Below are 12,316 nucleotides of genomic sequence, written 5' to 3'. Positions count from 1 at the left end.
TGACGAATAGGACCAGATCATAATTGGCCAGGCTCAGGGCAAAAAATGAAAATATGGGCTACAAGGATATATGGTACAACACGGGGAAGAGAGCTAAAATTTTGTAACTATAAACAGGGTATAATCTTTAAAAATTGTGAATCATTATATGGTATCCCCATCACTTACAAAAGATTATATAGCAACTATGCTTCAGTTTTAAAAAATGTGAGGTCCCTTTACAGACAATCATTAAGAATTTCAAGATGGTGACAACCTAGCCTAAGGCCCTTCTTTTTTTTTATTTTTGTCTTTTTTAGGGCCACACGGGCAGCATATGGAGGTTCCCACTAGGGGTCCAATCGGAGCTGTAGCCACAGGCCTATACCACAGCCACAGCAACTGGGGATCCCAGCCGCGTCTGTGATATACACCACAGCTCATGGCAATGCCAGATCCTCAACCCACTGAGTGAGGCCAGGGATCGAACCTGCGTCCTCATGGATGCTAGTCGGGTTTGTTAACTGCTGAACCGCAATGGGAACTCCTGGGACCCTTCTAAGGGAGGCCCTGTATAATCTTTTGAAAGTTACAAAAGATTCCAACTTTACCCACTCAGAAGTCCCCTGCATGGGTCCCCTGCCCATAAAGCTGGCCTTGCTGATGAGGCAAGAAAAGTCTGGGTCATTCTGAATTCAGTCACACTAGTCAAGTTATGAGATTTCTGCTTTGTTTTATTCATTACCAATCATTATAATTAAAAAGCTCCAACCCTCATCCTTTTTGAAGTTTATTTTTTTCTCAATATGCAAATAGAAATGGCTTCAATCAATGGCTGTTATTCCAGTGTAAAGATTTCTTTCAAAAAAAAATACAAATATGTCCATGTCTCTTAAAACATGACTGGAAGCTCTCTTCAGGGAAAGACAACTGGTGTTCATTTATTTTATTGACAGTGTACAGATTTTCATATATTGCATGACAATACTGACTGCTAGATTGCTTATAAAGATTTAGTTCATATTTATTCTAGATTTTTCTTCACAATAAGAATAAAACTCATGCCAGTGTTTCGTAACCAATAAGATCAAGTCATTCAAATTTAATGACAGTTTTATGAAACTAAGAATCTCATATCACAGAGCATTCACAGTGCAGGAGGTCACAGTTATTGAAAAAATAAATAGCGGGATAAATATATTTATTATTTACAACTTTTCAATTCATTGCTCCTGCTTTGCCCATTCGAGAAGATGAACAAAGATGGCAGCATTCAGCCCACGTGCCAGAATTATCTCACGGGACTCCAGTGACATGTAACCAGCCCAGAGGTTTTTGGTTCTGGTTGATTCTACGGAGGTTTTCTGAGCATGAGAGTGCTCTGGTTCTATCTACCTGCTCTTTGTAGGTCATGGCTGGGCCCCAGGAAGATCGCATGGTCCCGAGGAAACTGTGCCCAGTGTGCCCAGTCTGCTCGGCTCTTTCCTTGGCAGTGCCCGTGTCTGCGCACGGCTGGGCTCCATCTTTGCTGGCAGCCCTCTTTCCTCTCTAGGTGATCAAGGCTCTCTTTGTGTTCAGATACCCAGCGACTGCTCTGGGCTAGCAGGCTGGATGGGAGACACATACAGGGGGGACCCAACCAGGGGGGCTTGTGCTCTGACCTGGACACTCAGCCTCCCAGACTAGCAGCCCTTGGAGGAGACTCCCCAAGAGCGGGCCACAGAGGCCCAGCCATGACTCTGGCCACTGGGTCCCCAGCTATCCCTGGTCCAAGCCAAGTGGAGGAAGTGCCAGGTTGTGTTTGGACAGCTCAGAAGGGCCCCTCTGGAGGTGAGGGCAGGAATGTCCCAGTGGCCAGGGAAAACCCACCAGAACATCCGATTTAGAAAAACAGGGCTGCCTGGCTCCCATCCCAGCCATTTTCAGTGAGAGGAAAGGCCTGGCTCTTTCCATTGAAAGGGCGCTGTGTGTCCGTCTGAATACTTGGGAAGTCCCTCCTTGGAAATTCTGGAGCGGGAGCAGGGAGGGCTCTGTTGACTGGGACTCTCATTTATACACAAAGGCTGGTCACACCAAACCACGCGACCTGAAACCAAGAGCTGCACATACTTCCGATCGTTAAAAAAAAAACCTTGTTTTCCAGCAGTAGGGTGGGAGGTACATAGTCTGTCCAGGATCAAGGGCTTTGTTGGCTTCGGCTGCGGAAAAGCCCCAACCAACGTGTTGCATAAAAGGCAACTGTTTGAATTCTGGCAACGATGAGGTTAGGGGTGGGGAAGCCCATATGGGTCAGAGGGCTTTTAACCAAGAGACAGCCCATCCCAGACCCATAAATCTAACAGGTGGAAAGGCCACATAAGCAAGGACTTATGGGCTTGCTCAGATGGCTACAGGGGGTGTTTCTGTCAGAGCCACTTCCTGTGGCCCCGGTTCTGTATCCCAGTGTTCAGGCAGCAAGGGTTTTTCAGACCAGAAGAGGGAACGTACTTGGCTCCTGTGATGAAGTGTGTGGACGATACTAGACCCTGGTGAATGGACACTGACCCCACAGGAGGCGACGGAAGGCCTTAGAGACATGGGGGTAGAAGATGATACTGAGCCCGGCCCCCAGCAGCATGTGAGGGTTTAGCAGAAACCAATGGAATCAGGCAGCCCTTTGTGATTGACCAGTTAGACTATTTAAAAAAATCCCCATAAAATAATTGGCTGCCCTGTTGGGATGGAAAGAACTCCTCCTGGGGGGGCAGGATGGGAGAAAAGCACCTCTCCTCCCGATTTCCGGTAGGTACCACTTCCTTGAGGTTGGGCAGCAGGTGACTTTGGATACTGACCATTGGCTACTAAGCCCGAGGTTAAGCACTAGCGCCCAATCTAGTTTTCCCTACTAAGAAGCCAGCGCAACGTCTTGTAAAAACCTGCACCCTCATGACTGCCCTTTGGGGAAGGGTTCTCTGTGACAAGGCAAAGGGGCCTCCCACGAGACAGGTAACAAAGCCTGTGTCCCACCCCCGTCCTTCGCCTTGTGGGATGGGCCCAGGCAAAGACCCTCTTGTTCTACCACGGCCATGGCTGAGACAGTGGGGGAGATTTACCCAGGCTGGAGAGGCCCTTTCGGTATGCTTCCAGAAGGCCTGGAGAGGGCTCGCATGACCAGTTGCAGAGCGTAGGGCTCACAGCTGGTGGGGTGCCCTGGGCGCTCTGGGAGAATCCACATGGGGAGGGCAGGGGCCAGAAGCAGCACGTTGGGTCCAGGCATGGATGGAGGGTGATGCAGTTCCTGCTGCCCAAGCACTGCCCCGAGAGCGTTTTCAAAAATTTCTGGAAGTTCCTATGAGAATGACTTGGCAACATGAAGTTGCCAAGAGGTGGCCCACCCCAGGGGCCCTGGATGCACCTGCTGGCTGCCCCAAAGGGCAGGAAGACTCACAAAGAAACAGTGTTCAGAGGGCATTAGGGGGGACCTGGCCTGTGAGGGAAGAAGAGGTGGGGGTGAGAGAGGAGAGGCTCACCTGGCCCAAAGGGCCACTGGGTGTCAGGCTGGACAGGAAGACCACGGGCTCAACGAGCAGCGCCGGCCCCTGCTGGAGGCTCTGGGTCTCTCCCTTGCCCTGTTCTAGACCTTGACCTTGCAGCCCATTTCACACCTGGGAAGGAGGACAGCAACTGTCTACCTCACCTCTGTCCACCCCCAGCTTAAGGGGAGGGAGGGGCCTGAGGACTCAGGGGGGGTCAGGCCAGGAGGCCGCTCACACCCTTCTCGGGGTCCCAGCCTGTTTGCAGAGTCCAGTGTTCCCTGAGGGCGGGCTCCTGCTAATGCTGCCAGGCTCCCAAATCCCCCAGGAGGGAAGAGCAGGCAGTTTCTCTCTTTGGGACCTAGACCATGGGTAGCCGAGGAGGGGGTCTTTGGTCGGGGTCTGCAGGACGGCCCTAGAGCGATGGGCGTGCCCACCTAGTTGAAGCTGGCTCCGGGAGGGTCAGGCCTTTTCAGCTGCTTGGGTCTGCAAGGCAGGGGATTGACAGGGCGAAGCAAGAAACAGTGCTAACAGGAGGGGTGGCGGGGAGCGAGGGGAGCAGGTCATGAACTCACAAGGTCGGTGCTCGAACAGCGGCCAGCAGACCGTGCGTTACAGGAAGGATGGGGTGGGACGACTGTGACCTGCCCTTAACATTAGCCTCTCCCTGCAGCTGATCCAGAACCTTCCTCCAGGGCCACATTCTCAAGACATGGCACACCTTCCACCCTGATCTTTCTAGGGCTGGCAAGGGCAAATTCCAAGCCAGAATCGGACAGATAGCACCTACTTCAGCTTCTAGAGACACTTTCTGAGTCCCATGGTTCATTTTTCTGCCCCCCTATTCGAAGAGCTAAGTTTATTTTTTTTTAATTGCCTATATTCATAGCAGAGTAATTACTCCATGCTAATTAGCTTCAGGAATAAGACAAAGGAAGTAATTCTGTGCAGTGATGAAAGCATTATTTTAAAATGAAGGCCTAATTAATCAAGCAATTCTTTAAACTTGAGATGGAAAAATATTTAGTTAAAAAAGACAATTCTTCACCTACCGTGTATACCTCTATATATCTATAGATATATAGATACATAGTTTCCTAGCTACAATAAACGCATAGATCCTTTAAGGAAGTGACATTGGCACATGAAAGTCATAAGAGACTTAGCCAGGAGGACGGCTCTACATGCTAAAAACATCATTTTTTGTCTCAAACTGCAACTGCAGTATACTTTATAATCTCAGATGGGTGCTGCTGAGAAAGAGGCGCATAATTTGGATTTATTCTCTGAAAGCTGCATAAAGATTCAAAGACTTGAACACCAGCATGGGTGTCATCGGGAGCCCTGTGGCCTGGGTCTTGTTGTAGCTAAAAATATTTTTTGATTTTTATCAGAAAAAATAGGGACATAGGATGGGGATTTATCTTAGGATGTGAGCTGGAGCACCGAGATGTCAATTAGAAACGTGATGAAGTTTTTATTTTTTTTTCTCCTTTTACTGCCGCACCTTCAGCAAATTGAAATTCCCAGGCTAAGCACTGAATCAGAGCTCTGCCTGCCGGCCTCCACCGCAGCCACAGCAATGCAGGCTCTGAGCTGCATCTACAACCTATGCCACTGCTTGTGGTAACACCACATCCTTAACCCATTATGCAAGCCAGGGACTGAACCTGAATCCTCATGGAGACTAGGTCAGGTCCTTTACCCAGTGAGCCACAACGGGAACTCCAAAATGTGATGAAGTTTTGACTCAAACAATACGGACCAACCTCAAGGGCAAGGACACATCCATGCCTGGGCCACCAAGGACGGCCACACACTGGACTGGCTGAGCTGGGAGGGGTGACGATCGGGAGCTCGGCTCCCGTTCTGCTACTTACTAGCCATTGATCCAGGGTCACCTGCCTTTTTCAAGACTATATTCCCTGTTAAACGAGGAAAATAATCCCTCCTTACATCACAGGGCAGTTTTGAGCATCACAACAGGGACAGATGAATTCTGAAAACTGGATGAGTCTGTAAGACAGAGAAGACCAGCTACTGTTCTAGGCAGACAGAGTGGTCCTGAAGGAGCTGCTACCTGCATGTGAAAGTTTACAGTGATGAACTTACAGGCTCCCTGGCCTCTCCCTTAGCTAATTTCTTAGGAAAATTGCCCTTGTCCTCAACTTGCAGACCATGAAGTATCTAGACCGAGAAACAAAGGGAGAAGCCTTAACTTGGTGTAGCTACTAACACTGACTGATGAGGATCCAGAATAGAAGCTTGCTGATGGCGCTGTCACATCTCAGGCTCACGCTAAAGGAATTTAAGGGACACAAGCTCAAACACGTTCTCCTTCTGAAATGCAGGAGGCCCTGAAGAGCCCAGCCACAAATTCCACTGCGGGTCACAACCTGCGTCTCAGGAAAGAATCAGCTGTTGGATTCATACTCATCACCCATGGCCGATTATCAGTGACTCGATAAAAGCCTCCGTTTTTTTTTTTTTTTACACAGTCACGGGGCATTCCCATATGGTCTTCTGTGCAAAATATCCCAATATTAAAAGTGCATCAAATCTGATAAGACCTCTGCAATAGAAACATTAAAAAAATAAAAAAACCCCGCCTCTGTATAAAATTCATTGTGCTTTCTGTTCAGAAACCACGGATGGTTTGTGTTCATAAATCTTTTTAATCTATATTGGAGAGCTCTGAAGCAGGCGACAATTGTCAAATATTTTTCTATCTAGTTTTGAATCCGCCTCCCATCTTTGGCCTTTCATGCGTAGCAGACTAGAAGGTTCAAGAAACTTCTAAAAAATTCCAAGTTACGGTTTTCATCCTTGCCTCCAGCTAACCAGAGAGCAACCGGTGGTTTTTCAGGACCTCTCTCTTCTTGTCACTAACTATGACTTCTGGCACACTCATTCCAGTTCAGCGGGCTCTGAAATTTGTTGGGCATATAAACAATTGGGTCTTTGAACAGGGCGGTTTGGAGAGCAGAGCATGAGCAAAGAAATGACAAACCCAAACAGACAGCGCGTCACATCCCACAGGAGGTCTGGAATGAATGGCTGTAAACGACAGTCTCCAGCGTGTCTCTGAGTTAGCACCTGTTGAGATGTTAGTCTTTCCCTCTTATGTTCCAAACCAGTCATCTTAGTGTCAACGCAACGTGACACACACAGGACCCATTTTCCATTAAGCGTTCCCGTTTTTGTTCCCATCCAGGTCCTCTGCATGGAATGATATGTTTTCAAGTATGATGATCTAGAGCTGACATTTGATGTTGAATGTTTCATTGCTCATTCTCTGATTGCCTCCATACACATGGTAAGAGAGTCACTCACTGTCTCTCTTTTGCTGTGAACAACTGTTTCCAGTCTTCCAAATTTTCTAGAAAAAGGGGTGGAGCATTTGCTATCATCGCCTCCAATTCCCAACAGGTCGATCGAGCCTTGCGCCCTCCGAGCTGAGATGCTTCCGGCAGGATTCAGAGGCTCTCAGTAGAGCCCCCTCCGGCCCAGAGGGGGCCCCTGAGGACATTTCTAGTTTGCACTCACCCCAGGAGACCTTGTGTTCACCGACCACCTCATTTCCAAGGCTGCCGTGCAACAGAGAGGCAACCCGCGCACAGAAGTCCTTCTGACCCAAGTGTCCAAGAGAGGAGACACATGCCACAGCGCTATGGCTGGCAGCTCAGAGGTCTGCGAAGCTGCTCCAACAGTGGCCCCCGAATCTTGCCTGTTGGGGGGCCAGAACTCCGAGGAGGAGGAGGAGGATGCCCAGCAGCCTGGCCCGTGGCCAGACAAAGACCATAAGGGCTCTTCCTTCCTGTGGATGAAAGAACAGACGGTGGCTGCTGATGCAGGAGAGACTCGTGTCGGGGGGGTGGGGAGGGAAAGGAGGACGCCAGCCCAGAGCAGCTTCCAGGAAGGGGGCAGCGGCTCCGCTTTAATCGTCTTCTCGGCACATTGGCAAGTTGACGAAGGTGAAGACGTTAAACTCTATCATGATGGAGAAGCACAGGAAGACGGCGTAGAGGACCAGCACGTAGACCCCTAGCTTCCGGTCCAGCCTCCACTTGTTCAGATGGATGCCGAGGACCTGGAAGAGAGCGCACGGACTGGGCTTGAGGGCAGACCCACACAAAGGCATCTTACTGGAGAACTCCGCCTGACTCTGAAGCCCAGAGCTTTCTCCACAAGGTAGACAAGAGCAGAGGGTGCTGCCGGGTCTGTCCTTGGTCGGATCAGAAGGAGCCCTGCCGGCTTCAGACTTGTCTCGTGAAAGGGGGCCGGCTCCGGGCACACACAGCAGCTGCTCTCAGGGCACCGGCCCTCCCGGAGCAGGCATAGAACTTCCTCGGGACGCAGTGCCCTCCAGGGACTTTCACGGGTCCGCCCTTTGCTTTAGAACTTGGCATCCTCAGCCCCCTTCAGCAAAACTCCCAAGGCTCCTGTTGGCCCATGGTCTGGCCAACTTCAGCTTGGGCGACCTCTTTCTACATGTGTGTATGTGTCTGTGTGTGTCTTTGTGTATGTGTGTCTGTGTGGGTGAATGTGCGGGTATCTGTATGTCTGTGTGGGGGTGTGTCTGTGTGGGTGTCTGTGTGTGTTTATGTGTATATGTATGTCTGTGGGTGTATGTGCATGTGTGTGTGTGTATGTGGTGTGGGGGGGTATATGTGTGTACGTGTGTGTGGGAGCGGGTGTACGTATGTACGTGTCTGTGTGTATCTTTGTATGTGCGTGTGTGTATCTGTGTCAGGGTGTGTGTGTATGTCTGCACAGGTGTGCGTGTGTGTGGGTGTGGGTGTGTGCGTGTGTTTGGGAGACGGGGCTGGAGCACATCTTTCTACGATCCTTCCAGACTCACCCATGTGTCCTTTTCTACCTTCTTTCCTGTCTCTGTATCGAGGTTTCCTGAGGGTTGGACTATAGTTACCTCATCAGAGCAACGCCATGGGGCCTTAGAGACAGGCCAGAGTGGGTTCAAATCCCAACTTTGCCATGTCCTACCCCTTGTCCTACCCTGAGCCTTGATTTCTTCCACAAAATGGAATGGCATCAACAGGTGCTTGTAAGGATGGACTAATGGCAGCGGAGGTTGAGTGTTTAGCACAGTTTGGGGCACATGGAGGAGACCCCAGTTTCAGGATGTGCCAGCCCCGGGGCCTGGCCATTGTGTCCCCACATCAGCTCAGACGGGCTGGGACAGGCCTTGTCTCCTACTGGCACCAGTAAGAGGAGACAGATGGGGTGGCAACAAGAGAGAGAGGCAATTCACTTCCTCTGGGGACTTTTTAGTCACTCAGGGGAAAGTAGATGCTAACAGTCTTGGCACAAATTATGTCTGGGGGTATCTGCAATTTTTTTTTATGGACACACACACAGCACATGGAAGTTCCTGTGCCAGGGACTGAACCTGAGCTGCGGCTGCAACCTACGCCACAGCTGTGGCAACGCCAGATGCTTTAGCCCATTGCACTGGGCCAGGGATTGAATCCGAGCCTCTGCAGCAACCCAAGCTGCTGTAGTCGTATTCTCAACCCACTGTGCCATAGCGGGAACTCCTACCTGTGAATTTATATAGCTTCATTCCTCACTGCCAAGGGGGAGGGAGGGGGGGTCTCAGAGACATAAACAACTGTGCAGAATCAGAGGAAATGACGTCTGCAAGAAGCTTCTATTTTGGAACTGCAAACACTCACAGTGAGAGCAACGGAGCCCAGCAGCAACACCACGGAGTAGACCAGACCCCGACTGTTGATCTTTACCTGGAAAACAAAAGCAAGTGCCCTGAACCTCTGGGCTGCTGAGGGCTCCATCTGTTCTGGGAGCTGGGGTGCTCGGGCATGCCCCTCCCCTCATCTGGAAGCCACAGGTGGGGGTCCACGGTGGGCATGTGACCATGGATTCAGGTGTCTGCTCATGGGAGGACACAGACGAGGAGAGGACAAGTGTGCCCGTGGGCAGAGACACAGGATGAAGCCCTGTGAGTGCTGGGCAAACACGGGCTGCCTCCTGTAGGCACCTCCCAGGCTGCTCTGGATGCCTCTGTGCAAAGTAGGTGCCAGAGTGCCAAGGAGAAGGGGGCAGTGTGGCCTCAGCCGGAACAGGGCCAATACCGGCATCAGTCCCTGTAAAGCACCTGTGCCTGGCTTGTCTGGGTTACGATGGAGGCGAGAGGAACTTACTGTGGATCCGTAACTAATAACCATGGTTTGTAGCCCCCACGGTATGCCGAGTCCCACAAGGATGTCAAACACGTTGCTTCCTATGGTGTTAGAGACCGCCATGTCACCAAGGCCTGCAGGGGACAATCGACATGTCATGATGGGTCATTAAGAGCAGGCTGCTGGGAACCCTCTCTTCTTTCCTGTAACCGTTTCATTATCGGTATTCTTCAGAAAGGAATTCCTTCTCATGGGGCCCACATCTCTAAAACCTTTTTATGAGCCTAAGAGCCACTCCCTTCATGAAGTCTACAGGGGCCTGTTATGGGCTGAACTGTAACCCCAAGATCCCATGTTGGAGTCCTAACCCCCAATATCCCTGAATGTGACCATATACAGGTAGGAGTTCCCGCATTAATAGGGATAATCACATTAAAATGAGGTCATTAGGGTGGATCCTAATCTGAAATGACTGGTGTTCTCATTAAAAAGGGAAATTAGGGCGCAGGCATGCTGGCCAGGAGCACTCCACTTACACATAAAGACAGCCACCTGCAGGCTACGGAGAGAGGCCTGGAACAGACAGAAAGAACCAAGCCTCTGACACCTTGATCTTGGACTTCTAACGTCCAGGACTGTGGGTCAATTTCTGTTTCTCCATCTCCCAGTTTGCGGTGGTTACAGCCGCCCTGGGAAGCCAACACAGAGCCCTCCCTTATGCCTCCTGCCGGGCGTGCGAGCTGGTTGCAGGAAGAACCTGCTCTGTGCTTTTCCTCATCTGGGCCTCCTGGTTGTTCTGGGAAGGAGAGGGCTTTGTCCAAGGAGTATATTTGTGACCCAGACGATGGCCCCTCAACCATGACCCAGATGACAGGGCATCAGGTCTTACGCTCGGATGGTCTCCTAAGAATGAACTCCTCCCGCAACCCGCAACCAGACTAGAAGCATCTTAGAGGCAAGGGGCCATGTCACCACCTTCTCCCTGCATCCCCACTGTCCAGCATCATGCCAGCCACACAGTCTGGAAAGCTTAATAACTTGAGCAAACAAAAAAGTTAGAAAACAAACTTTTACAAATACTCAGGCTGGCTGAAATCTGTGCTCACCTGGTCCCTTTGCCCTAAAGCGACACAACGGTCATAATCTGGCCACATACAAACGTCCATGGAATGAACAGCCTGAAATACACATTTCTGTGACCATAAAGTCACCCTGGTCACTAAGAAGGTCACAGAGACTTAGGCCAGCATCCAGACGACCACCTCAGCTCTGTCTGCCCCCCTGCCCCCGTATTAGCTAGGCCACCTCCTCCTGCCCTGCTGCCGCCATCTGCTGACCTGTAGGACACAGAGCCTCCCTTAAGGGCCTTGCAGCTCCCTCCCTGGCTGCTCGGGCACTGACCCGAGTGCCTTCAAAATCTTGGCAGCCTATGCCTACTGGGGCAGTACCTCTGGGAAACCTGCCTCCCCATCTCCCAGGATCCTATGAAACAGGAAGGTGCAGTGACGGCTTTGGAAGAGCTAGTTGTCCCTGGTGGGGAGACAGGCACCAGCCAGACAGGTCAGAAGGCACAGAGATGTTCGAGTTTGGGAGAAGAGAGAGGAATGCTTCTCCAGCTTGGCAACTGTTCAATCTGCACAGACGCTGCTCTCCGAGGAATCTTTTTTTTTTTTTTTTTTTTTGTCTTTTTGCTATTTCTTGGGCCACTTCCGTGGCATATGGGGGTTCCCAGGCTAGAGGTCTAATTGGAGCTGTAGCCACTGGCCTTCGCCAGAGCCACAGCCACATGGGATCCGAGCCGCATCTGAACCTACACCGCAGCTCATGGCAACGCCAGATCCTGAACCCACTGAGCAAGGTCAGGGACCAAACCTGCAACCTCATGGTTCCTAGTCGGATTCGTTCACCACTGCGCCACGACGGGAACTCCAGCACTTCTCAAACTTTAAGAGACTCATGGGGCGGGCCGGGAGGGGGGTGTTGCTAAAAAGTCTCTGATTCGGTGGGGCTGGGGCAGGGCCTTGAGTCTGCATTTCTCTCAGGCTGATGCTGCCAGCCTGGACCACACATTGGGTTTTGCACCTTCAGGATGCAGTGTCTCCTTATGAGAGCACTTTGCATGGGTCCTGCTTTGTGTGGTGGATTTGGATCAGAGGTTTCTGTCTCCTCCGCCATAAAGAATCTGTCTAGGCTTTAACCTTCTCTGCTGGGTCCTCTGTCAGTCACAGCAGCAGCATCCTTAGGACAATGACCCGCCCCTCCCCCATCTCATCCGTCCTCAAGTCTACGTGCTTCTTCTGCATTCCATGGGAGACACTCTGAGACGAGGTCCTCTCTCAGAACCCCCGTTGTCCTTGTTCCTGCAGAGCCTGCAACCTCGCTGGGAACCCCCTCCAAGCCCTTGACCTTCTAGTGTCATGACCCCCAAAACACTAGTCTGGACTCGAGGCTAGTTGTTTAAACAGCACATTCTCTTGCCCCCTTGACCTTCGGCTGTGTCCACCCAGCCAGCCTCGGCTCTGGATGAATTGGTCATCTCCCATCTGTGCGACGCTAGAGCTGGTATGACTCCAAATTCATGCTGGGATTCCACCTAATTTCATGCCAGACCCTCGGGGGTCACTGGCTTTCCTTTAACTCACTGGACAGGGTGGAATGGTGCCC

At 51.0% G+C, this 12,316-nt stretch overlaps 1 protein-coding gene across 2 annotated transcripts in view; it reads right to left on the bottom strand.

Annotated features, from left to right (window-relative positions):
• The window catches only part of SLC24A4 (solute carrier family 24 member 4), a 178,746-nt gene continuing 167,125 nt past the window's right edge, over positions 696-12,316 (bottom strand). The window contains exons 15-17 of one of the 2 annotated variants that reach the window (XM_003128693.6): positions 9,674-9,786; positions 9,188-9,253; positions 696-7,581 (exon numbers count right to left, since the gene is read on the bottom strand). In XM_003128693.6, the coding sequence (XP_003128741.3) occupies positions 7,429-7,581; positions 9,188-9,253; positions 9,674-9,786 (332 nt within the window). In that variant the 3' untranslated portion in view covers positions 696-7,428. The remainder of the gene's footprint in view (positions 7,582-9,187; positions 9,254-9,673; positions 9,787-12,316) is intronic. The other variant, XM_003482307.4, reaches the window with a different exon arrangement.

The sequence above is a fragment of the Sus scrofa genome, chromosome 7 (assembly GCF_000003025.6).
Source record: "Sus scrofa isolate TJ Tabasco breed Duroc chromosome 7, Sscrofa11.1, whole genome shotgun sequence".
In the NCBI taxonomy this organism is placed as follows: Eukaryota; Metazoa; Chordata; class Mammalia; order Artiodactyla; family Suidae; genus Sus; species Sus scrofa.
The sequence above is the reverse complement of the archived record's forward strand: the minus strand, read 5'-3'. Positions and strand labels throughout refer to the sequence as shown.